The sequence below is a fragment of the Alligator mississippiensis genome, chromosome 14 (assembly GCF_030867095.1).
Source record: "Alligator mississippiensis isolate rAllMis1 chromosome 14, rAllMis1, whole genome shotgun sequence".
Classification (NCBI taxonomy): Eukaryota; Metazoa; Chordata; order Crocodylia; family Alligatoridae; genus Alligator; species Alligator mississippiensis.
In genome coordinates, this window is record NC_081837.1 from 7,476,921 (window position 1) to 7,499,306 (window position 22,386).

The following is a 22,386-nucleotide window of genomic DNA, read 5'->3' on the forward strand; positions in this document are numbered from 1 at the left end:
GACCTAATGAAGAATGGTTTTCGTTGGAAAGCTTGTCTGACTTTACCCCAACCATGCACTTGGTCTAGTAAAAGATACCACCCATCAAAATCCATGTCTCTTCCAAGAAATATGCACGCTGGCCAAAGCAGCACATGTAGTTGTCTGGGCCTGGCTTCCTGGGAGCAAAATGTTTTTCTCTGGTTTCCAGTCATGTTTGCAGCCTGGTGTCCTGTCTGGGGTGAGGCATGCCTTGTGTCTTCACTCTCTGAGCTTCAACGTCGTTTGCTGACTTGTTTTGGTGTTTGAGTTTTTTTTCTTTTGTTCTCCTTTTCTCCCTGACTGTATTTGAGTCCACATGGATTATACTGAAACACTTTCTTTGAAGCAAGACAATATGCCTGAGCTCTGTGATGGTCTCACTGTTGGACTCTGGTGTTTGAGTAGCTCATCCGTGCTCTTTAGGAGGAGAAAACAGCTTAGAGTTTCAGCTCCATCTAGTGGGAGGATGGTTACAGCTGAAGAAATTCTGTTTAGCATTTGGCTCTTTTTGTACCAACTCAGTCTTTTCTTCAGCTGTATCAAGTCTTTTGGGTCATTGCAAGAGCTGCTGTTGTTAATATTTTAAGAAACAGCTTTCCATATACCATACTTCAGCTCCAGTGGTAGCTACTTAAGGCTGCTTGAGACCAGCAGAGAACATTTATTCTTCTTGGTCACAGCGGAAGATCTTGGCAGAAATTACTTGCTAAAATGTATTGTTTCTAGTTCTATTACATCAGTGCCTTGAGTCCCAAACTGAAATCAGAGGTGGTCTTATGTCAGGAGTTATAAAACACTGAAAGGCAAATCCATCCCACCTACGATTCACCTATTCCACCTTGTCAAGAGTCCTTGAAAAACTGTTAGCACTTCTGTTTTTGTCACTTGCTGTCCTCTTAAAACAAAGTCGCAGAGAAGCAGTGCATAAGAGCAGAACCTGCCCACCTGTGGTACGAACAGCTTTTTAGGGACTGTAACAGTAGAAAATGGTCACACTTAGGCGCTTAGCTGCGGGATCAAGTCTTAAGAGTTTGTCTCACTACACAAAGCAGAGCATGTGTCTTCCCTCCTTCCACTTACCTACCCACACAATCAAATAATGGTTAATTTATGGTAGTTTCAGAAGCACCTAAGTGACTTGGATGTAGAAGTACCTTTGAAAATCAGAGAGACTCATGCTCCTAAGTCATTTGGCAGCATTTGAAAATACCAATGAGTGATGCTGACCCATTTCTATTTTTTTTATTCCCAGCAAATATTACGAGAGAGAAGCTCTATTGGCAGATCCTGTTTGTGGTCCAATCCTTGCTTCTCTTCTAGGTACGTTCCTCAAGTATTATCCCAAGGGGCCTTAGAGTAAGAATGCTTGGGGGGCAATTTGTGGCTTTAGTAAGACAGTGAGACGAACGCTAGTCATGCTGCTGTGTAGTTTACTGTGTAGTTATAAGCAGGGATCCCAGGTTTCTCTGATTCAAAAAAATCCCCAATTTTTGGTTTAAAAAAACAGTACTGTATCCCCAAATCCACATTTTTCCATGATTTCCGTGTGTGTGTGTGCGCGCGCGCGTGTGCATATAGAAAATGCAGAGTTGGGGTTACTTTTTTTTAACCGAAAATAGGGGATCTTTTAGAACCAGAGAAAACCAGGATCCCTGGTTATAAGAGCTCCAAGGGAACGCTGCTGGCATTTTTGTTGCTGACTACATTTTCCGAAGTGGAGACACGTAAGACACAATAAGAGCTTCACCCTCCTCTATACACAATACGGGAGAGGATGTGAAACTGTTTAATTATTTGGTCTGATGAGAGCAGGGTGGAGTCTGGTTTCATAGAGTGCTTGCTGGGTGCGGTTTCCCTCAGCTGGGAGTTGGAGGTAACAGCATTGCAATGCCGGTCTGTTATACGCTTAGCAAGATTTTCTTGCAGCCATAGTTAATAGGACCTGATTTATTATAAGAGGGAATTTGGCCAAGGTTACATGCTAGGGGAGAGAACGTTTCCTTCCATGTCACATGAGGAAAAAGGGCCGCAGTTCAATATCTGATCTGGAGGGATGAGTGAGTAAGTGAGTTTCTGTGTCAGTAGACTGTCATGGATCCTCTCTCATTGCTGTTCTCCTAGTTGGACCCTGCGCTCTCGAATATACCAAGCTGAAAACAGCCGACCACTACTGGACTGACCCCTCGGCCGATGAGCTGGTGCAGAGGCACCGCATTCATGGAGTACACGGCCGTCAGGACTCTCCCTCCAAACGCCCGGCGCTGGGAGTAGGTATTTGCTGTGTGCCCGCTTCTTGGTAACTGGCAAAGCCTGGTGTTGTTGGGGAGGCTTTTTGTCCATGCCATTGTCCCAGAAGAAAGTCCATGTGGGTCCCCATATGCCCCTGCCCCTCCCAAGTGTAGACGGGTTTGCAATCCAGCCCTGAAATTCAGGACTGGGGGTGCCTGAGATTTTGCCCACAGTGCCTGTCCCTGTCTCAAGGAAGCTGCAAGCTCCTTTGGCTGGCACGTAGAAGAACCCATGCCACATAAGAGAGAGCTTTTCTTAGTGAAGAGGCACTGTGCTCAGGAGCCTCTGTGTGCAGCTGGCTCCCAGTGCTGTGCCACCTGCCCCCAGAATGGCACCTCTCTCCTGTACCAGATCCGGAAGCGGCAGTCCAGCGGTAGCACGTCTGAGGACCGGTTTGCTGCTTCGGCAAGGGAGTATGTGGAGTCTTTGCACCAGAACTCGAGGACACACCTGCTGTATGGGAAAAATAACGTCCTCGTTCAGCCAGTAAGTAGCAAGGCATCAGGCATGCTGTGGTCATGTCTTGGGGGAAGGTTAGTTTCTTCTGGTCACTGGCACAGGGAGTCAGTGGTGCTGCAAAGAACAGTGAAACTCTGAAACAGTGCCAGGACATTTGGCTTTCCCCATGCGATCCAGGGGGACAAAACACAGTTCCTCCCATCTCATCCTGGAGGCTGGATGGAGCTTGGGCCCCGTTTATCGGTGGTGCTCCTCTCCCCTCACCTCCAAAACGGCAAAGAGTAGAGGGAAAACGGATCAGGGTAGGTTCTGCCTGTACAGGCATTACCTCTGTCTGTTGTCAAACTCCCTGCTTTCCTCCCCGTTTGTCCCTCTCAGCTTCTCAGTTCTATAAGAGAGGGGCAGTGTGATCTAGCAGGTGGGGCACTGAATGGGAATCAGTTCTGTTGGCTCTGCCACTGGCTCTTTGTCACCTTTGGAAGATCCCTTTCCCTCTCAGTGCCTCAGTTTCCTCTTCCACCCTTTGTCTTTCTTGTCCATTTAGACTGTATGTTCCTTAGGGCAGGGCCTACCTCTTGCCGTGGATACATGCAGTACCCATTTATTTGAGGACTTTATTTCATGGACGGCTTCTTAATCCTACAGCCACACAAATAATCAGTTTACATTTAGATCATATAGGGTCCCCAGTGTACTCAAGCAGATGTGCAGCCCTGCCCCTGTGTAAGGTACTAGAATATGGTGTAGTCATCTCTATAAAAACCAGAGGTGAAGTTATTCTCTCTCTGCTTAATGCAAGTGATTGCAACTGGCTCCTGCCACCCAGTGACAAAGTACTGGAATAGCACCTAGGGAGGCAACTACCTGGGAAGATCTGGTCACTGCCCACCTTAGACACCAGTGTAACTTGCGCTGGTGTACAAAACTGATGGAAACTACACCAGGGTTTGTGCTGTCTTTCTAGGTCCCAAGTAGTTTTTAAGCTGTATATTAGGGGCCACTTGTTTCAAAGCTCGCAGACCATTCCATCAGAAGGGCTCCATAAAGGATGGGACTTGTATACATACGTACACAAAACACACAGTAGGCATAGTTTGTTCCTTGACTGTGCTCCTGTCAGGTAAATTTGTTCAGCAAGCTCAACAGGCCACCTCATTTATCTGGATTGGGTTTGGAGGCACTAGGTCTGTGCAAGCATCGTTGCTGTAAAGTAGTAACATCAGTTGCTCAGAAGAATTTGCTCCAAGAGCTTATCTGCATTCTCAGGTCCAAAAAGCAAGTCAAGCCGCTGGCAAGACATTTGTGAGTTTATAAAAGACTCTTGGCTCTTTAAGGGCGTGTTAATTTATTACAGTTTTTGCAGCATGCGTTGTTGCTCAGAGCTGTAATTCCCTGACGACTAGCAAAGGAAACATCAGACGCTTGCAATGTGGTTGTTAATTAGTTGTGTTGTCATAAAATTATAGAAAATGAGGGTTGGAAAGGACCTCAGGAGGTCACATCTAGTGCAACCCCCTGCTCAAAGCAGGGCCATCCCCAACTAGATCATCCCAGCCACAGCTTTGTCTAGCTGGGTCTTAAAAACCTCCAAGGATGGAGTTTCCACCACCTCTCTAGGTAACCTGTTCCAGTGCTTTACTACCCTCCCAGTGAGAAAGTTCTTCCTAATATCACCTAAACTTCTTTTGCTACAACTTGAGCCCATTGCTCCTTGTTTTGTCATCTGCCACCACTGAGAACAGCCCAGCTCCATCCTCTTTGGAGCCACCCTTCACATAGTTGAGGGCTGCTATTAATTCTGTTATGACAGTACCTAGAGGCCCCTGTCCAGACTAGAGTCGTAATGTGCTAGGTGCTGTCCAGATGCCATGAGAGATGGTTCCTGCCTCAAATAATAAGAGTCTAAATGAACAAGGGAGACAAAGGTGGCAGGCATCAAAGAGGGAAGCCCTTGGCCAAGGTCACAAAGAAGTCAGTGCTAGAGCCAGGAATATCACCCATATCTGTGCATCTTTTCTACTGAACCAGGAGTGGAGAGCAATGTGGATCTGAAAATACTCCCACTCTCCTGATGTTGCTTTTAAACCTCATCCCTGGCTGCTTTTCAAACTAAGCACTGAGATTTGTGCCTGGTTGGAAGCATGGAGGGTCTGCTGGGCCCCCAAGTGGCATGAGCTGGAAGAGTGTGTGCCCAGTTTTGCTGAAAGGCAAATACCCCAGAGGATGAAGGGGTAGTGGAAGGGAGATGTGACTGGGAGCAGCATGGGCTTCCATCTGGGCTCAGATTGAGAACTTTTTTTTTTTTAAAGCTAATGGCTGGCAGGGAGGCGGTCCATCGGGACAACATGGAGCAACAGATAATTAGAGTCTGATATTGCAGTATAACCACCCAGAATCTGCTTGATCCTTCTCCCCTTTCTGCCAGCGCTGTTGTACTGCAATTCTCCCTTTGGGGAAGTTACTCTAACAGCTGACGAGAAAGATTAAAACTACCCCGTTTCACTGCTGGATCCAGCTTAGCTCCTCTGATCATCTTCTTTTTCATGTCCTTGTGTCAAGGTATTCAGCAGAATTTGCAGATTCGTTGGCATCCGACAGGGCCGCGCTGCAAGCAATTCTGTTATGTCCTCGAACGTGCAACTTCTGGGCTGTCAACTGTGCCCTTGCACCTGCCCCCCAGCCCCCATGATTATTTGAATAAAGGGAGCCCAGATCCCTCAGTCTTAGTCCATTCTGCCACTCACATAAATCACACCTGAGCTACTATCTTCAAGCTAGCTAGCAGTGCAGCTGGGGTAGCAGGGACCTTGGGACAGGTTTTGCAACCCCTGCTAGGCTTGCTGCTGCACCAAGCTAGCAGCATCTGTCCGTGCGAGCATCCAAGGTCTCGGCAAATATAGTTTTGAGAGCAGACTTTTTCCTCCTTCCTGTAAGGGTCGGAAAGATGCAGGTTCTGAAAGAACAGCAAGTTCTTAGAAAGGAGGATGTAGGAAGACAGACACAAGCTGTCTGTGGAATGGAGTATGTATTGGATGCGATGGACCCTGTGTCCGGCCCGCCTATCCCTGCATTGCGCTCTTACTGCTGTACAGTGCACACTTGAACCCACCGTCAGCAAAGCAACAATTCTGTGCTGCTTTGAAGGCTCTTGTGGGCTTGATTTCATCAGCTGGTGAGTCTGGAAGTCATCTGTTTTGCCCGCTCCAGTAATCTGGTGAGGAAGTGCAGTAAATATGGAGAGTTTCTGAGGACACCAGGTCCATGTGGGACAAGAATGGCCTCTTGCCTGTCTTAGTTTTTGTGGAAGTTGCCATTTCCTGCTGGGGAAAAAAATCATAGTTCTGACCGACCAACCCTGTAATTGCAGCTAGAGCGCAGAGACTCAGCTCAGTTGGGGTTTGGGTGTGTGTTTAAGTGAATTCACAGTTGATGATTGGGGTTTTAAGGTGTCATAAAAGTCTGAATATTGCAATGCCCAAGTGAGCGCCACAGGTCTGAAGTGCTCGCGTCTGGGTCTCTGTGACCCAGGCTGCTTCGCACATTAAGCTGTTCTGTTCAACTGATACGAGTCAATAACTGATCCTGTTTCTGACTTGTCTACTCACAGGAACTAGTTGGTTAGAAACTGGGAGGTGAGGTAATTCAGCCTGAGTAGGGCAGAAACGAAGGTCACCTACAGCATGATGGTTTATTTTGCAGGATTGGGGACATGGCATTGGGTAGTAAAATGTTTTTCAGTCTGAAAAATGCAGCTTGACCCCTGTGGCAAGCAGAGCTTTACTTACCATGCCCTGCTTATGGGCCTGCTATTGGAAATGAACCCAAGTCCTTTCCTTCATGGAGTTGTGCAAGAAGTGAGGATTTCTTAGGGTGATGTCCTTTCATTGGACCAACTGTGTAGCTGGTTTAAAGTAAGACAGACTTTCATATGCAAGACATTCTTCATTAGGCCTCCCATTCTTAGTCGGAGGTCACCCTCTACCCACAAATCGGGGTCCATCTCCCTCCAGGTAAGATTGATGCTTTTACTCCACTAGGATTGTACGTTAAAACAGGCCACTTGTGTTAGCTATGTGTTATAACAGCTCACTGGCAATGCACGCAGAGCTTGAGTATCTTTATATGTATATTCTTTGTTAAACAGAGAGATGATATGGAGGCAATTCCTGGGTATCTCTCCCTGCATCAGTCAGCAGATAACTTGACTTTGAAATGGACCCCGAACCAGCTCATGAATGGGACCCTTGGGGATTCAGAACTTGAGAAAAGGTAACATTGATTTTGCAGAGGAGACTGGAAGCACATACTTCTGGTGTATTGATGATGCACTTGAATAAGCAAGTGGCTGTGTTGATTTAATAAGAGGGGCATGATCCGTCATATGGGCAAGGGGCTGGGAGGCAGAGGACGTGAATTTTATCTTTGCTCCAGTTCGCTGCATCACTTGGGCAAGGCACTATGGTATGCTGTGCCTCCATTTTCCTTCCTCGTGTGTTTTGTTGGACAATAAGATCCACTCAAGGACGGTTTCTCACCGTGCATTTGCTCAGTAGCCAGAAAACGGGATGCCTGTGATCTTTGGGAAACCTCCCAGTGCAGTGGTGATACTAATAACAGGCAGAAATTGGGGGAAACTGTCCAAAATTGCTTATGAACAAACTCTGGCCAGGGAGGAAAACAGTATTTGCCGTGTGGCAATTCTGACATTTTGTTACTTTAAAATTGTTGGTCACTGGGATAGCATCACTGGATTTTGCAGACACAGTGCTGCCCCAACATACTTCAGGTGATCTGATCTTGCATGCACTGTTACCCAGTTTTAGGATCCATTAAAAAAATAAGTTTTATTCAGGGCCTCTGGGTCTGAAGTTCCCTCTCATCATCCCTTCACAGCATCTCAGAACACTAAGCAATCATTTATTAATTCAACCTCAAGAAACCAGTGTGATACTACTGCCCTTTACCAGAACACAGGTCCATCACCTCTAGCGTCCAGTCTAAGTACCCCAGCCCCCGCTGCATCCAGTGGAGATGAAAGAAACCCTGCAGGTGCAAACCAGGCCCTAGGAAACCTTTCTCCCAATCCCTAGCTGCTTGGTGCTGGGTATGCCCTAATCTGAATCTGAGACTTTCTATCCCCACAGATGGTGTTTAATCCTTACTTTTATGAACTGGGCAGTTCTTGTCACATACAAATGTCCAGGCTTTTTTTCTTAAAAATAACCAAACCAAACCAAACCAAGTCCCTCAGCTCTTGGTTTCAACAACAAAACAGGGGAAATGAGTTTTGCCAACTGGAAATCCAAGGGAGGACTCCTGTTTCCATGAAATTTCAGTGGTGGGTCCTTGGGACCCAATTGATTTAACTACTGTATGCAGGAATTATGTCAAAAATCAATCGCAGGTGTCCTGACTCCCAGCCCAGATTGAGTCCTGAGAATGAGGCATTTGCTTGAAGCAAGGAGCTAAGAGGATTGACTGTAAATCAGCTGGTTGCAGAGACACACACCACATCCATCCAGTTCCTTCACTTTTTAACTTTCCCAGAAGTTCCGCTTTTTTTGGCCAAGTTTAGAGAGCAGCGCTCAGTTTGGTGATGGGCTTATCCTTGTACTGGGCACTCGGATGCAGCTCTGGCACAGCACCTGAAAAACAAGGTGTCCTGCGTTCTCTTCCTTTCAGTGTTTACTGGGACTACGCCTTAATCGTGCCATTCAGTCAGATCGTCTGCATACACTGCCATCAGCAACGTAAGCATAAGCCTTCTCATCACAGAGGTGCCTCATTTCTGCATGCGGCATGGTAATGCTGGGAGCAGGGTATATTGCTGCCTGTTAGGTATTTAGCGCAATGGGGCAGGCAGTGTTTTTCTCCTTTGGCTTCCTTTGCTGAAGGAGCTAGTGAGAATTTCTCTGCCTAAAGCCTTTCCAAGCATCCCTTGCTCACTATGTTCAGTACAGTCTTGGGGCCTTATTTTTTTTTTCCTCTGACAAGTGTCAGCTTGGCATGATACACCTGAGAGTTTGTCATCAAATCTGAAACCTAATGCACAAGTGTCAGCTGCTTAAGCTCAAAGACCCCATCTCTGCCCACTGTCCCCCCAAAAGCTTAAGCCACAGCTCCAAATTAACTGCAGTTAGCATTTTGATTGGAGCCAAATCTGAACTCTAGGATATGGAAAGTGAAATTTAAAATACTTACTGGAATTTGGAAACACATCCTACAGATGCTTTCCTGGATGATTTCTCTCTCTGAATTGTCATTACCTCCCTTCACTGTGACTATCAGACCATGCTGATAGATATTAATGCTTGTACCCACTGAGCTGGTTCATAGATCAGTAAGGGATGAGTATTTGTAATGCTGGTATTGCTTTGCTTGTCTTATTCCCTTCAATTTTCCCAGGTCACTCAGCCTGTGCGGCACTGAGATGTCTGGATAGTAATCCTGCCAGCAACATCACTGCAACACCCTTTAGAAAGAAAAAAAAATAGATGAGAAATTATGGGAAGGATGGCTTGGCCATGCCTGGTGTTGTTCTCCAGCCACTGGTGCAAGTCTGCCTGCATGGTTGGTGGACTAAGCTTATTCCATAGAGATTAACAGGTGTGGAGTCTTTCAGGGATTTACACCCAGGACCTAGGCTTCAGGGCCAAAAGTCTTCCTTGATCCGTGGCCTCACAGTCATCAGTAACCATTCTTCACAAGCACCCTCCATAACTTAAGTCATTTCTCTGTATTTGAATGGCCCGACCAATGGATGCAGCTAGACATACGAATTGCACTAGTGTACTACCCTTGACTGCATCCCATATTAGCAGTATGTGGAGTTTGTTTTAGATTGCATGCATCTGTGCTAACCTATTTAATATACAAGAAAGTTACTTTTACTCCCATTTCTCTGTTTTATACATAATGAATACTGTTTACAACTGGCTGTTCAGGGACTATCAGAGGTTACTTGTAGCCATGGTACCCCTGGAAATTTCACGCCTGCAGGCAGGGAATCTAGTTTGTAATGTTTTTGCTGTAATTTAACAGGACTTTTTGAGAGAGCCCCAAATAGAATCCCCTCTGAAAGCAAGGGCTGGAAGATGATGATTTTAACAGGGTGAAAGGAAGCATGAACTCACTCCTGTTTCCCTTTCAGCAGAAAGTGGAGGGACATTAGTGTTGGTGAGTCAGGATGGGATTCAGAGACCTCCGCTCCATTTCCCGCAGGGAGGCCACCTCCTTGCTTTCCTCTCTTGCCTCGAAAATGGCCTTCTGCCCCGAGGGCAACTAGAGCCACCGCTTTGGTCCCAACAGGGCAAGGTACTGTCATTTCCTGCAAACTCATCGGGGTCGAGGGGATCTTAATATTTCTGTCCCATGCAACAGCACCACCATAATACAAATACACGCACAGTATGGGAGAGGAAATCAAGCAAAAACCACCCCACAACCATCTGACTTGATATCATTGGGGACATACGCCAGTGGGGATATTGCCTAACTGATGGATTGCTTCCAGCCACTGAGAGAGGGAAGACCATGTTTTTGCACCCCTTGTTATAGGCTGACCACTCCTTACTCCATTCCTTTGAATGAGCACCTTCCCACTAATGCACTGGTCATGCGTCTTGGTCAAGCCTTGGATTTTCAAAGGATCCCCAGGGCCTCAGATGCCCAGTTCCTGTTGAATCCTGTTGCAAGCTGCATACGTAGCAAATAGCTGATACTGCTTGCTTCTCACATGGCTGCAGTCCTTCCTGGCCTACTCCTCAAGAGGCTGCGCTTATCCTCAGACTCTCTTAGTTGAAAGCCCTTTGGAGTCTGTTCCTGCTACACCAGCGTGCCTCTCGATAGCTGAATCTCTTGGGTTGTTTTCACCACAGGGTAAAGTGTTTCCAAAGCTCCGGAAAAGAAATATTAACAAGTCAGTGGATCTAGATGAAATGCCAGAGGAGACCGCTACAGACTACGTCTTCAGAATCATCTACCCAGGTCACAAGCATGAGAACAGTAAGTCCCTTCATTGTTTTTTCAGTCTAAACATTTAGCATCTGACAAAGGAGGTTGTCGCCTACATATGAAAGTTTGTGCCTCTCTAAACCAGTTAGTCTCTAAGGTGCCATCCCACCCCACCTTCTGTCTGAAATTTTAATATACCAGAAGAGCTGGAAGAAATAGGATAGAAGTTTCTCTTTTAACAGAGGATTTTGCCATAGAGGCTTTTGGGCTTGTTAGTTAATTGCTAATGGTCCAGTTTAATATGGGCTTTTTTAAAGCTGCTAAACCTTAAACCTTCATTATCCCAAACAGAAATAGAGTAGATTTGAGAGCAGAGTTTTCTACGCGCTGCAGGGGAACCTTCTATGAGCAAGGTCAAACTTTAGTTGGTGCAGCAGGACTTTCAGACAGAAACCAAGGGAAAGATTGTCATGGCTAGTCAAAGAGCAGTTCTGCTCCAGAAAGGAAGTACTTTTATTGGCCAGACTGCTTGCTAGCAAAGGGGTTGTCAGACCAAACTACTAACTATCATCTTAAATGGCCAAAAAAGACCAAACCCCATGCAAGCCAAGCTTGTTCTGGTTTTGTGTCCAAAAGCTTCACAGTAATGAAATAAAGGCTCTCTTACCCCCCAAAAAAACAAACCACCACCACCCCCTTCTTTTTAGTGAATTTGAATTCTCTGCACCCAAGATGCAGTTCACTTTGGTTTTCTGCCGCTGTGCTCATTCTTGAGGCCACTGACACAGAAGCTGGAAAGTAATGATTTCCTCAAGTGTGGCTCAGGGTCCCGCATTTCAGGCGATTTCTGCATGCGACATTCCCATTACAGCTAAAGTGTTCAGTTAAACCTCTCCCCTTCCCCATGCCGCCCACCCCCCGGCCCTGCAACGTAGACTAGATTTTCAACCTGGTATGCACCCACAGCTGAGGTCGTGACCACCTGGAGCATGCTTCCTGCATGCTGTCTAGTTGGGTGAAGCAAAATCTGTGGGTGCCTTCACTATAATGCACACATTCAGGCCTGACATTGGCCAGGTGGAAATTTTTGCCCAATGGAGAATATGCCCTTGAGAAATGCTCCTCCCCTCCCATCCCCAAAAGGAGGGGGGAAGACCCCAACTCCTTTTCATCTCTGTTGAACATGTCCTTTTAAGACTTCCCATAGAACAAAATCCTCTCTTCTTATGCTCCTCTTTCACTATTTTCTTTGAGCAGTAACTATTAACTACCACCACTTAGCTGCCAGCCGCTCTGCCTCTGTCGACGATGACGAGGAGGAGGAAGATAAGCTACACGCAATGCTATCAATGATCTGCTCTCGGAACCTCACAGCTCCTAATAGGATGAAAGGTTTTTATCTTCCTCTCTCCTGTGCCCCAGAGCCCCGTGGCAGTACGCTCCACTGATGCATACAACAGTGTTGGCATTATTGCAGGACAGACGTTTTGTTTGCTTCCACCCTGAGGTCAGAGGAGCCAATCTGACGTGACGTGGCCATTGTGTAGCCGGTTGAGAGGGCAGGTGCAACCTGTGGGTACAGGGTTAATAGCACCTCTTTTTCAAGGTCATTCTGAAGCCAGTGAACAAGTCATCATCATCATCTCTCTTACAGACTCGAACCCCATCACCATCATCGTAAGATCCAAGTCTTGTCCCTTGCTCACAAAGAAATGGAGCGTAATGCGTCTTTGTGCTCTCCTGCTTAGGCTACTCAATTTTATGGCCACTTCATATGCTGATGGATTTCAGAGGATCAGCTGCTACCCTTTCCCTTCAAAAGTGCTTCGTTGATAATGATGCAGAGTGGCATCCTACCTGAGACAGCCTAATTAGCGGATGGTCAGGACCTGACTGCATTCTTCTGGAGACTCAGGATTCTTCCTGTCCTAAGGAGCAAACAGACTGGTGTTCAGCAGAGGTCCCCTGCGCAAGGCGGAGCAGCCTGCATTGGGACAGCAGGAGTTCTAAGACTCCAGGAAGGGGCTCAAGAGTACAGCCGGTCAGTAAAGAGGGAGGAAGAAGTGTCTGCAGGAGTGTTTGTACCAGTTTCACTCTGGTCTTCCCTCGTGGAACTCTTCAGGCTTGTCCTGCCCAAGCACAAGCTCCCCTGTGCCCGTGGCTTCTCGGGACTCAACCGATTCAGGAGCAAACCCATCTCTGTCTGCTGCCAGCCTACCAGTCAGTGCCCTGTTTCCATGCCAGACCTCTTATGTGCATGTTCTACAAGTTTAATGTGCTCTTCCTTTACCAAGAAAACAGGCTCCATTGATTTACTGATAACAGGCAGTAGCTAGGAGGTTAGAATCGCATCTCTAGTCCTGCGTATGATTGAGTCTGCAGGTCCTGCACAGAGTGGATGTTAGGGATGGATCCCTTTTAAATGCTAGATGTTCTCTCTGTATCCCAGCAGCATAGATTTAAGGCTTTGGTTTTTATATCGCTGTTTCTCCTTCAATGCTCTGCATGCACCAGCGTGGTTTTCTCACTACCCTGTATTGCAGATAAAGCAAGATTCAGAAGAATAACAACAAACACCATACCACACACCCTGAAGCAGGACAGGGACATGGGAGAAGGTGAAAAGACCCATCTCCTATCCCATAAGCTGACAGAACAGTGGCCCTAGTGCTGAGTGTACCTCATCCGCATCCTGGCTGTGGCTATCCAAGGATGAATCGGCATAGGGCTTTTAAGTTTTTTCTCTTCAGCAACTGTTATAGTGCTGTCCAGTTGACGTGGATGCTTATCCACAAAGATTTTCCTTGCTTCAAATAGGTCCCTCAAACAACCATCAAAGCAAAAGGCTGACCACAGCAAACCTAGGCTGGACTTCCACGTTCAGTCAAAGGGACAGAGAAGAACCACCACCAAAGAGCACTCCTCTTTCGGTAGAAAGCTACCGCTTGCAGGAATATTGAAGTGAGGAGTGTGTTGTACAGATGAGAACAAAGAGAGTTTAGGGCAAGAGCGGGCTAGTGTTGCATGCCAGCAAAAGTTAGACTGAAAAAGCAACCTACACCTCAAATCTACTTAGTTTTGTTTTGGAGACACAGTCACTTTAAAAAAACATGGAATGATTTTAAATGGCCATTAATGCTGACAGCAGAGCTAGGACTACCGGACTGTTCAGCGGCAATTCATGCCAGCAAACTAGACTTGATTGGCTTTTGTCAGCCCATCAGCGCTCCTTTGAAATAATGACAACACTGTTGTATCGGGTTGGCTAGCCATTTGCTTTTGATTTTTTTCAACATGCTTGACTCTTGCATGTGGCCAGAGTTGCAGATTAAAACCGCCAGCACCACAATTGAATAAAATGAAGATGCTGTTCACTCTAATTCTTCACTAATTCAGGTACCTTTCATCTGAATCCTTAGGTTCTGTGGGGTTCTCTCATTTTTAAAGTCTATTGTTCCTTTAAAAAAACCAACCAACCAACCCACTTTTTTCTTGTCTGTGGAGGGGGAGGTAAAAAAAAAAAAAAATTCTAAAAAGATTTGTTTTGTCCAATGGTTTTTATTCGAACCAAATGAGAAGCTGCAATAAATACTTGGTCATTCAGCTCCTTCCTGAAGAATTAAGGTGAAGAGCATTTTTTCATTACCGTTGTTCTGTGAAGTGTAATATATATGTGACTGCTTCCGCATGAGCCTGTGCTTTTTTGTGTTCACGGACATTTATTATTCCCCTCGAGAGCTGCCGTTAAAATGCTTTATGTTGCATTGATGGCGAAATCCAGATTTAAAAGAGAGCCCGTTTAAAGCAAACAAAAAAGTGAAAGCAAAAGCCTGTCTTGTTGCCTGCAAAGCAGAATGCATGAGATGGTTTGGAATCCCCCCTCACTCCCCACCGAGACATTTTAAAAGCGCAGCCCAAGGGATGGAAATTTGCTTGCACATGTGAATGCGATGGCATCCAATGCTGTGTCTTCTGCCTTAATTTAAATCATGGGTGAGCTGAAAGGCCAGTTATTTATGAAAAGCAACAGCTGGGAAAGGTTAAGAACTCGAGCCACGATTGGCAAAAGCAACAAGTGATCTCTCTTTCTTGGCTGTCTCTCTAGAGACACCTGAAAGAAGCCCAGTTTTCAGGCCCATATAAAGGTGCATCAAGCCGGGGACTCCAAATTACTGACTACTTTCGAGCATCTTTGCCTTGAGGCTTTGAGTCCTGATCCCGACACTCGTTCCATTTGCACAACCCCCCTAAGAGTCCAGGCACCTGGGTGCACCTACGTGGAACAGCCGCTGCGTTCAGAGCCATGAACTCAATAATCATTAAAATGATGCCTTTGAATAACAGGGGCACAGAAGGGGTTGCTGTTGATACCGAACAGATGAGGGGCGGCATCCCAGATTTCCAGGCACACGGAATACATTTTTGCTATTGATGTTTAGCCTCGTTCCTTTGTGAACTAGGATTTTGCCGAGGCAAATTGGGAACAGCAAGAAGCTTGGGGTAGGGCTGAGGTTGAGTAGTTGAGTCACTTTCTCCAGTTCCACCTCCGAAGTACCGTGACTTCTGTAATACTGCTATGGAAGTCAGTGGAACTCAGTGCGGGACTATCTCTTGCCCCGTGAGTAACTGTTTTTGGCTCATGCCCTGGGTATTAAGAGGAAAAAATTCTCCTCATATTATAAAAGGACCCTGAGTGTGACCCTGGAAGGTGTGGATTTTTTAATTCTAACTCAGCTGGAAGCCGTGGAGCCATTGCAGAAATCACCGAGTGAAATTCGGTGTTTGAGCAGGAATGGTCGAACTCCGTGAACTTGTGATCGCTTCTTGCAGTAAAATGTTCCTCCAGTGCAGGGGTGGGCAAAATGGCAGATCTGGCCACTGGCTAGACTCCATATCTCAGCAGCTCCTGGCTGGCCTCCATGGAGAGACTCCAGGAGTGTAGGGGCACGACAGCTCAGGGCCAGGGCAGCATGGAGCTGAAAGCTGGTCCCTGCAAAGCAGCAGTGCAGCCTCTCTCAAGCTGTTGTTTGAAAACGCAGAGTCAGCTGTGCACTGGGGTTACTAAACATGATTTTAGTGGTCTTAGCAGCACTAGTGAGCAGTGTTTATGGGGCAGTAGGGCTATGTTCTCCCCTTCCTGGCATGGAAGCTACAGCCTGCAGCAAAGCGAAGCACAAAGCCATCAGGGCACACCAGGGGGAAAAGTTTATGCCCAGATGTTTTTCTTTCCTCAGACCCCAGCGACATGATAGAGATGCAGGGATTTAGTGCAAGCTTGTTGTCATGGCAGCTGGAGCACTGTAGCCAAGGTTCCTCGTGTCTCTCCTGTTCAACGGGCAGCTCTCCTTATGACCTCCCCACCTGCTGCAACTGCATACACGACAGGTAAGCAGGGTGTGCTCAGAGAGCCAGCTTGGCCCCAACTGCAGAAGGCAGATAGTGGTGGGAAAGCGTTGGCTGCATGGCCTGTGGAGCATTTTGCAGGCACGTGATGTGAGAGTGCCCTTGGTCTCCTGCACGGGGAGATCCAGGGTGGACTTGTTGGTTGCAATATCAGACACAAAGGGATCAAGAGTTAAAAAAAAAATGCGGAAGTCATGTTTCAGAACTGTTAGCTGTGAGGGTCCAGCTCAAAGATCGATGCTTGAGACTGGGGCGGGGGGAACACACGAACATGGGAGCCTAAGTCCTGCTGGCACTTCTAAGGCAGGCCTTCAGTAACTTCCTTTCTGCGCAGGTAAGTCAAGGCTGTTGCAGTTGCACCAGTCTAGCTAGAGACTCTCAGGTCCATCTGGGATTGCAAGGCAATGCCCTTGGCAGAAACCCCCAAGCCCAAGTGGCACTTCAGGGTTGTGGTAACAAGCCAGCCAGCAACTAATCTGGCAGAGGACAGCTAGGAATATGATTGATCAGTGACCTCAACAATGTCACTAGAGTATCCAGTTGCTGCAAGGTACCTGCTAAACATGGTCTGAGGCAGCACGACAAGTTTTAATATTTTGTGACCCTAAAGTTTTGTGCTGGATAGGCCTCAGGGGTGGCAGCTTGCTTCAGAGAAGCAGGACGTTTATCAGCCAAGTGGGAATGTTAATTTGTGTAACCCAACTTCGTTCCTGTCAAAAATGTCTCTCTCCAGAACCCCGTTAAAGATGCTGTGTGAAAGCATGAAGAGACAAATTGTATCCAGAGCCTTCTATGGATGTAAGTGAAGCTTTTCACCAAGGGGGATGTTAGCATAGTGCACTCAGCTCCTGCTGCAGCCACACGCTTGCTTGTAGGAGGACTCCACTGTTAGGGACCTGAGCATATGTAGGTGAGAGGGTGGAGTTGTCCCTTATCTTTATAAGGAGTTAGAGCAACTCAGAACATTAAGAGGATCAAACCCTTGGCCCAAATATCCAGGCTTCTGTAATCAGCAGCGGAGAACAGAGGCTTACAGCTCTGTTCCTTCCCTCTTTCCTTTCTTAATCCACCTTGCAGTTTCACTTTCCTCTTTAAACTGAATGAGCCATCAGCTTTGCAGACCTTCGTTCTTCCCAGTGCACGTGCAGACTTGCTTTGTTTTAGGGTGTTTGCTGTAAGCTTCAACTGTCCACTTGGGTCTTTTAAAAGGGCCTGCTGTACGGGTTCCTTCTCGCTTACGTGATCTTGCCACTCTCCCCCACCAAATGCAGGGCTTGCCTACTGCCGTCATTTGTCTACAGTGCGAACACATCTGTCTGCTCTAGTGAACCACACCATCGTCCCACCCGACAAACCGACCAGCGCCACAGGAGGCCTGACAAAAGAGGTCTGGAGCAAATACCAGAAGGACAAGAAGGTAAAGGGGACCTTGGTGAGCTCTGCACCAGCCTCCAGTTCTTCAAAGGGAAATTCAGCTCTTCCATCCACACTCGGTGCTCAGTGAAATGGCATCTGAGCATTATTTGGCTGGAAATGCTTCTCATGTTGTCCTCTAGGAACTGTTCCTGAATTCACACCTTGTGCCAGAATTCCTCTATCAACATCTGGTGCAGACCCAGTTCCCACATTGCTCTGCCAGTGGGGTGGGAGTCAGGGGCTCTCCAGGGTATGCGTGATGTAAATGATGTGACCAGTTTCAAGTCTGGTTGCCTTCTGCACAAGCTCCGAGTGTCCCAGCAGGCAACTTTTACAGGGGAGTACATTCAAATGGTCAGACCTGAAATTCTTTGTTAAAAGCCAGAACGAGTTTTAAAGGCAGCTTCCTGAAGCCAGGTTAGAACTGTTTATCACCCACCCCTTTCTGGCTGCTCTGCAGTCTTCAGTCCATTTGAACACTTCTAGCACAGACAGTGCCAGTGCAAACTGCTCATTGCTTTTCAAGCTGTTTGCCTTGCTCCCAGGCACAAGCCCCGTAAGTGAGAGTCATAAATACATAAATCAGGGGCTCTTAAAAGGGATCACATCCTAGAAGTAAGAAAGAGTTAGCTCTCTGAAATCTGTAATTGTGTAGCATTACGGGCTGTGTTTCTGGATGGATGTCTGTTCATTAGGAACAGAGGCATTTTTGGGGATGCTGCAGTCAGATGGTAACAGCCTTGTCATCAGCACAACGGGCCAAATTTGAACTGGTACCCTAAAAACAAAGGTCTCTGTATTTGTTGTTTTGAGGCCCATTATGTTTGCAGGTGTAAGTGCTTTTCTCGATGTCACACAAGCTCAGAATACAGCTGTATTAACTCCCTTATCCCATCTCTTCCCTGCCTCCTTTAGAATTACAAGGAGTTGGAATTGCTGAGAAGAGTGTACTATGGTGGGGTGCAGCATGAGATCCGAAAGGAAGTGTGGCCCTTCTTACTAGGTCACTACAAATTTGGCATGACCAAGAAGGATATGGATCGGGTGAGTTCCAGTTTCTGGAATTTGAAATTGGATGCAGAGTTAAGAAAGGAAAACCAAGCGACACCAAGAGCATTCAGTTGGTGGAACACTTATGTTAGGAAAAATGCTTCAAAAGCACGAAGAATGCAGCTGTTCAGAGGCATCTGAAACCTGTGATTTTGTGGGCTTCTTTGTTGAGAACATCCTTCTAGTAGATATGGAAGCCAGGACTTTGTTTTGAGCCCTGCTGTGACAGCCTGATCACATAGCCTCACTGTATCTCAGCAGTTTCCGTATTTGTAAAATGGGTGTCAGTTAGCTGTGTAGGGTCCACTCTTAGATGAGTGCAGGGAATGTGCTTCCTGATCCTGGGAGGGAAAGGGGCTATCCCAGGACAATGCATTCCTCAGTTACTGTGAGCAGTGTGCCAGGCTGCACAGCAGGCATTCAAATCCCCCATCTTGAAACACTAATGCAACTACTTTTTAACTGTGCATATCAAGCTTTTGTGACCTGCAAAGCTTGAGGCATACCTTGCTAACAGTCCCTTTTTAGATGACAAGATACCTGCAAAATGTACCACTTCTGTCTTTGTGACACAATGCAAGATGTATTTTTTTTTTAAATGAAAACACCTCCGTTTTCCTTTGAAACACTAGTGTAATTGCAAAAGTGTTTGGGACTTGCATATAGTAACTTCTTGTCCATATTAAAAGCACCCAGGAAACCCCCAGACCCATGGCCTTTCCCCAGTTAGCAGCATTTGCTACATATTGGTACAGTTAAACATGGTTAAGGGCCCGAGTCCTGTCAGAACGTCCATCACATAAGCTGTTGTGCCCTGTTAACACATGGGACCTTCAGCACAGAAGCATTACAGGGTCACAGGCAAACCATTCAAGTAGGAAGAGGCTGCAGCGTGTCCTAGCCTCTGTCTATGCCTGGAGGAAAACAGCATCCTGGCTGCAGACCCACCCAAATTGAGTGGGTGACCCTGCTGGGGCCTGCCAGCCCAAGCAGTGTATTCCTGTCTTGTGGCAGCACTGGGTGTCTGTCTCTTTTGAGTTGGAGATCTATTTTTACCCCATTTCCCAGCTGTAATTCAGATTTACACACTTTTTCCCCTATTCATCTTAGATTTCCTGATGGGCCGTAAGCCTGCCGCAGGCTGCTTGTACAGTTTTGGAAAGGACGCTTCCCCACATTATACCTTCCGGCATTGGCCGACCAGCCCATAAACCCTTCCTTTCTTGCCTTCTGGGTAGAGTTTGGCTTAGCCCTGTCTTGAAAGCCAAGAAAGTTGGGTGCAAAGTGTTAAGTGTAAGTGGACACATTTTTCAGCTTCGTTAAACCACATCTTTCTGCCTGTTTAAATTATATATTAGCTGCTTTTGCTCATCCACTTGGAACACTTCTGCTTTGCCCTTCTTAGCCATGCCCTTTCACCAACTGATCTCAAAGCACTTGACAGAAAATAATTAGCTCTGAGAGGCCCGAGCATTACTGCTTGTAACAAATGGCTAACGGGAGGCAGAGACATTAGTGAACTGTCAGAGAGAAGCAAACAGGCTCGTGCCAGTGTTAACAATGAAATCCTAGGACTGACGGCAGGAGTCAGGGTGCTGTGCTCCAGCTACGCACACGAAGCCAGCATCAGCCAGCACATCCATCTCACACCACTGTGCGGTTCCCCGGTGACTTGCCCTTTTGCAAAGGCCACAAGGCTACGCTAGGACTTGGTCTTTAAGCTGTACTTCTTTCTGGGCAGACAAAGCCTGGTATGGGCTTACGCTACAAGCCCACCCGATGCTTACATACTGTGCGAAAGGAGAGCGGGCTCTGGAACGCAGCATGCTGACTCCTTAATCTCACTGCCCACGTGTATCCTCACCAGCGAGAGAATGTACGTGGTGCGGCTCTGGAACAGATTACAAGGGATAAGTAGCAGTTTTTGTATAAACAGGATATTTGGCACTTGCTAGCTTCCAATTAGTTTATATCCCAAGGGTATTGCAAGCAGCTGCAGATCACAAGGGCGGCTTGACCTAGAGCCTTCCACGCTGAACAGTTAGTCATCATCTCAACTGCTGGTGTTGTGTAAGCAGCCTTCATCCCACCAATGCGCTGTGACTTGGCTTTTCCATCCCAGTAATCCGGTCATTTGGAGCAAAGCTGGAGGCAGGCAGCCCAGAGCTTTGGCATGTTCAGAAGAGCTCAGGATCCAAATTTTGTGCCTTGAATCAATCTTGCCTTAACCTCAGAAGCATTCAGCGTGCAGTGATTCGCACAGCCCACCCTGCTCAGAAGGTCTTCGTGTTGGGAGGGAGCTGGGGACAAATCCTTCCTGAAACTAGGCAGGGCACTCTCCCAGAGAGAAATAAATTGCCTCATCCCTTCAGGGTTAAACTTTGCCCGGCAGGAAATGATGGGCCAAATCTTCAGGCACGTCCCCTCTGCTGGCTGGCCTGTTGCTCAGAAGTTGTTAACGGAGTTATCTCGTCTGTGTGCAACATAGGCCCGTACTTGAGTAGAGGCGAGTGCTGCAGGAGTCGCAGTCCAAACCTTAACCCTTGTTCCGTTCAGTAGCGCAATTTCCACGTGCTGGCCTGTGTCGGGATTGTCCCTGTGGCCTTGGTAGTGGTAGTGCCCCACTCCATTAACAGCTGAGCTAAGAGGAGAATCTCTTCACTTCAACTTCTCCTCCCACCTCCTTATCCCACCGCTGGCCTGCCCATGAGGCCTGCTCTGTTCCCAGCCCATCTCACGGCATCACAGGACCGGCCATGAAAATGGTCAGAACACAGCAAGGAGAGCCCCATCGGGTACACGCGTGGGCAGGAGGAGCAGGAGGCAGGGAGAAGGATTGTGTGCATACGTACCAGCCTGAGCTCTGACGGGACCAGCGCTGTGGCGGAGCTTACTTGGTTTCTGGCACCAAGGCACCTTCCTTGCGAAGCTCATTTTGAGCATTAGCAGGAGCAGTTTGGAGGCTGTGCAGTAGCTCCCAGAAGGTGCCAATATGGCATGTCAGCACTGCTATTGCCAGTCATCACCCTCTCCCTTTAGACACTAATGACTGGAGTTAACTGCCTCCTGTTTCCAGTCATTCTTCCACTACATGATGCGTGTTGGCTCCTGCCTCCTCCGTGATCTGATTGCTGTGGGTTGTATTTTACTTCTGTCTTTCACTTCTGCCTATAGGACTGGACTGTAACACTGAGGAGGGGCTTCAGTGTGCAGCCAAGCAAAAAAATTAGACCTCAGAAAATCAGGTCTCAGAGAGCTGCCTTGGTTGAGGAAGGGGATGTGCTCCTAGGACTTGAGGAAGGGGACGTGGAACCAGAACCCAGGAAGACTAGTCCCAAGCATCTGAAGGACGGGCCTGGTGAGGAGGAAGGCTGACCTTCATTCCCATGTTGACCGATCTTCCCAGGCTGTAAGCTAGGAATGATGCTAAGCTCAGGTGCAGCAAGTCATAAATCAGGGCAGGCTGGGTGCTTTGTTATTCTGTTAGAGGGCACTAGAGAAGTGCTACCCACTTGTCAGCTCCTTGGAGCCAGCTTTTCTCCAGCACCCTGCACAGACAGGCCCAGTCCATGCTGCAGGTCCTTGAGGGGACTGCAGTGCCAATAATGAATAGCAGTACTAAATGGTGTTTGTCTGAGGAGTCCAGTCCTAAACAAAGGCCGCAGTGAATGGAAGGGATTCATAAGCAAGTGAGATCAGAGCAGTCGTAATTTCAGCATATTGAACTCAACTCTCCATGTTCTCAGCTGGGCCTGTCCTGGATGATGTATCATCTTTGCTATCTGGCAGTATCTT

At 47.2% G+C, this 22,386-nt stretch overlaps 1 protein-coding gene across 8 annotated transcripts in view; it reads left to right on the forward strand.

Annotated features, from left to right (window-relative positions):
- SGSM2 (small G protein signaling modulator 2) overlaps nucleotides 1-22,386 on the forward strand; it is a 109,727-nt gene that overhangs the window by 73,192 nt on the left and 14,149 nt on the right. For 4 of the 8 annotated variants that reach the window (XM_019493376.2, XM_019493378.2, XM_019493380.2 and 1 more), the window contains 12 exons: nucleotides 1,274-1,341; nucleotides 2,143-2,288; nucleotides 2,662-2,796; nucleotides 6,914-7,038; nucleotides 8,452-8,519; nucleotides 9,920-10,083; nucleotides 10,647-10,773; nucleotides 11,980-12,114; nucleotides 15,957-16,107; nucleotides 16,859-16,923; nucleotides 17,397-17,542; nucleotides 18,457-18,585. In XM_019493376.2, the coding sequence (XP_019348921.1) occupies nucleotides 1,274-1,341; nucleotides 2,143-2,288; nucleotides 2,662-2,796; nucleotides 6,914-7,038; nucleotides 8,452-8,519; nucleotides 9,920-10,083; nucleotides 10,647-10,773; nucleotides 11,980-12,114; nucleotides 15,957-16,107; nucleotides 16,859-16,923; nucleotides 17,397-17,542; nucleotides 18,457-18,585 (1,459 nt within the window). The remainder of the gene's footprint in view (nucleotides 1-1,273; nucleotides 1,342-2,142; nucleotides 2,289-2,661; nucleotides 2,797-6,913; nucleotides 7,039-8,451; nucleotides 8,520-9,919; nucleotides 10,084-10,646; nucleotides 10,774-11,979; nucleotides 12,115-15,956; nucleotides 16,108-16,858; nucleotides 16,924-17,396; nucleotides 17,543-18,456; nucleotides 18,586-22,386) is intronic. The other 4 variants (XM_019493377.2, XM_006276446.4, XM_019493379.2 and 1 more) reach the window with 4 other exon arrangements.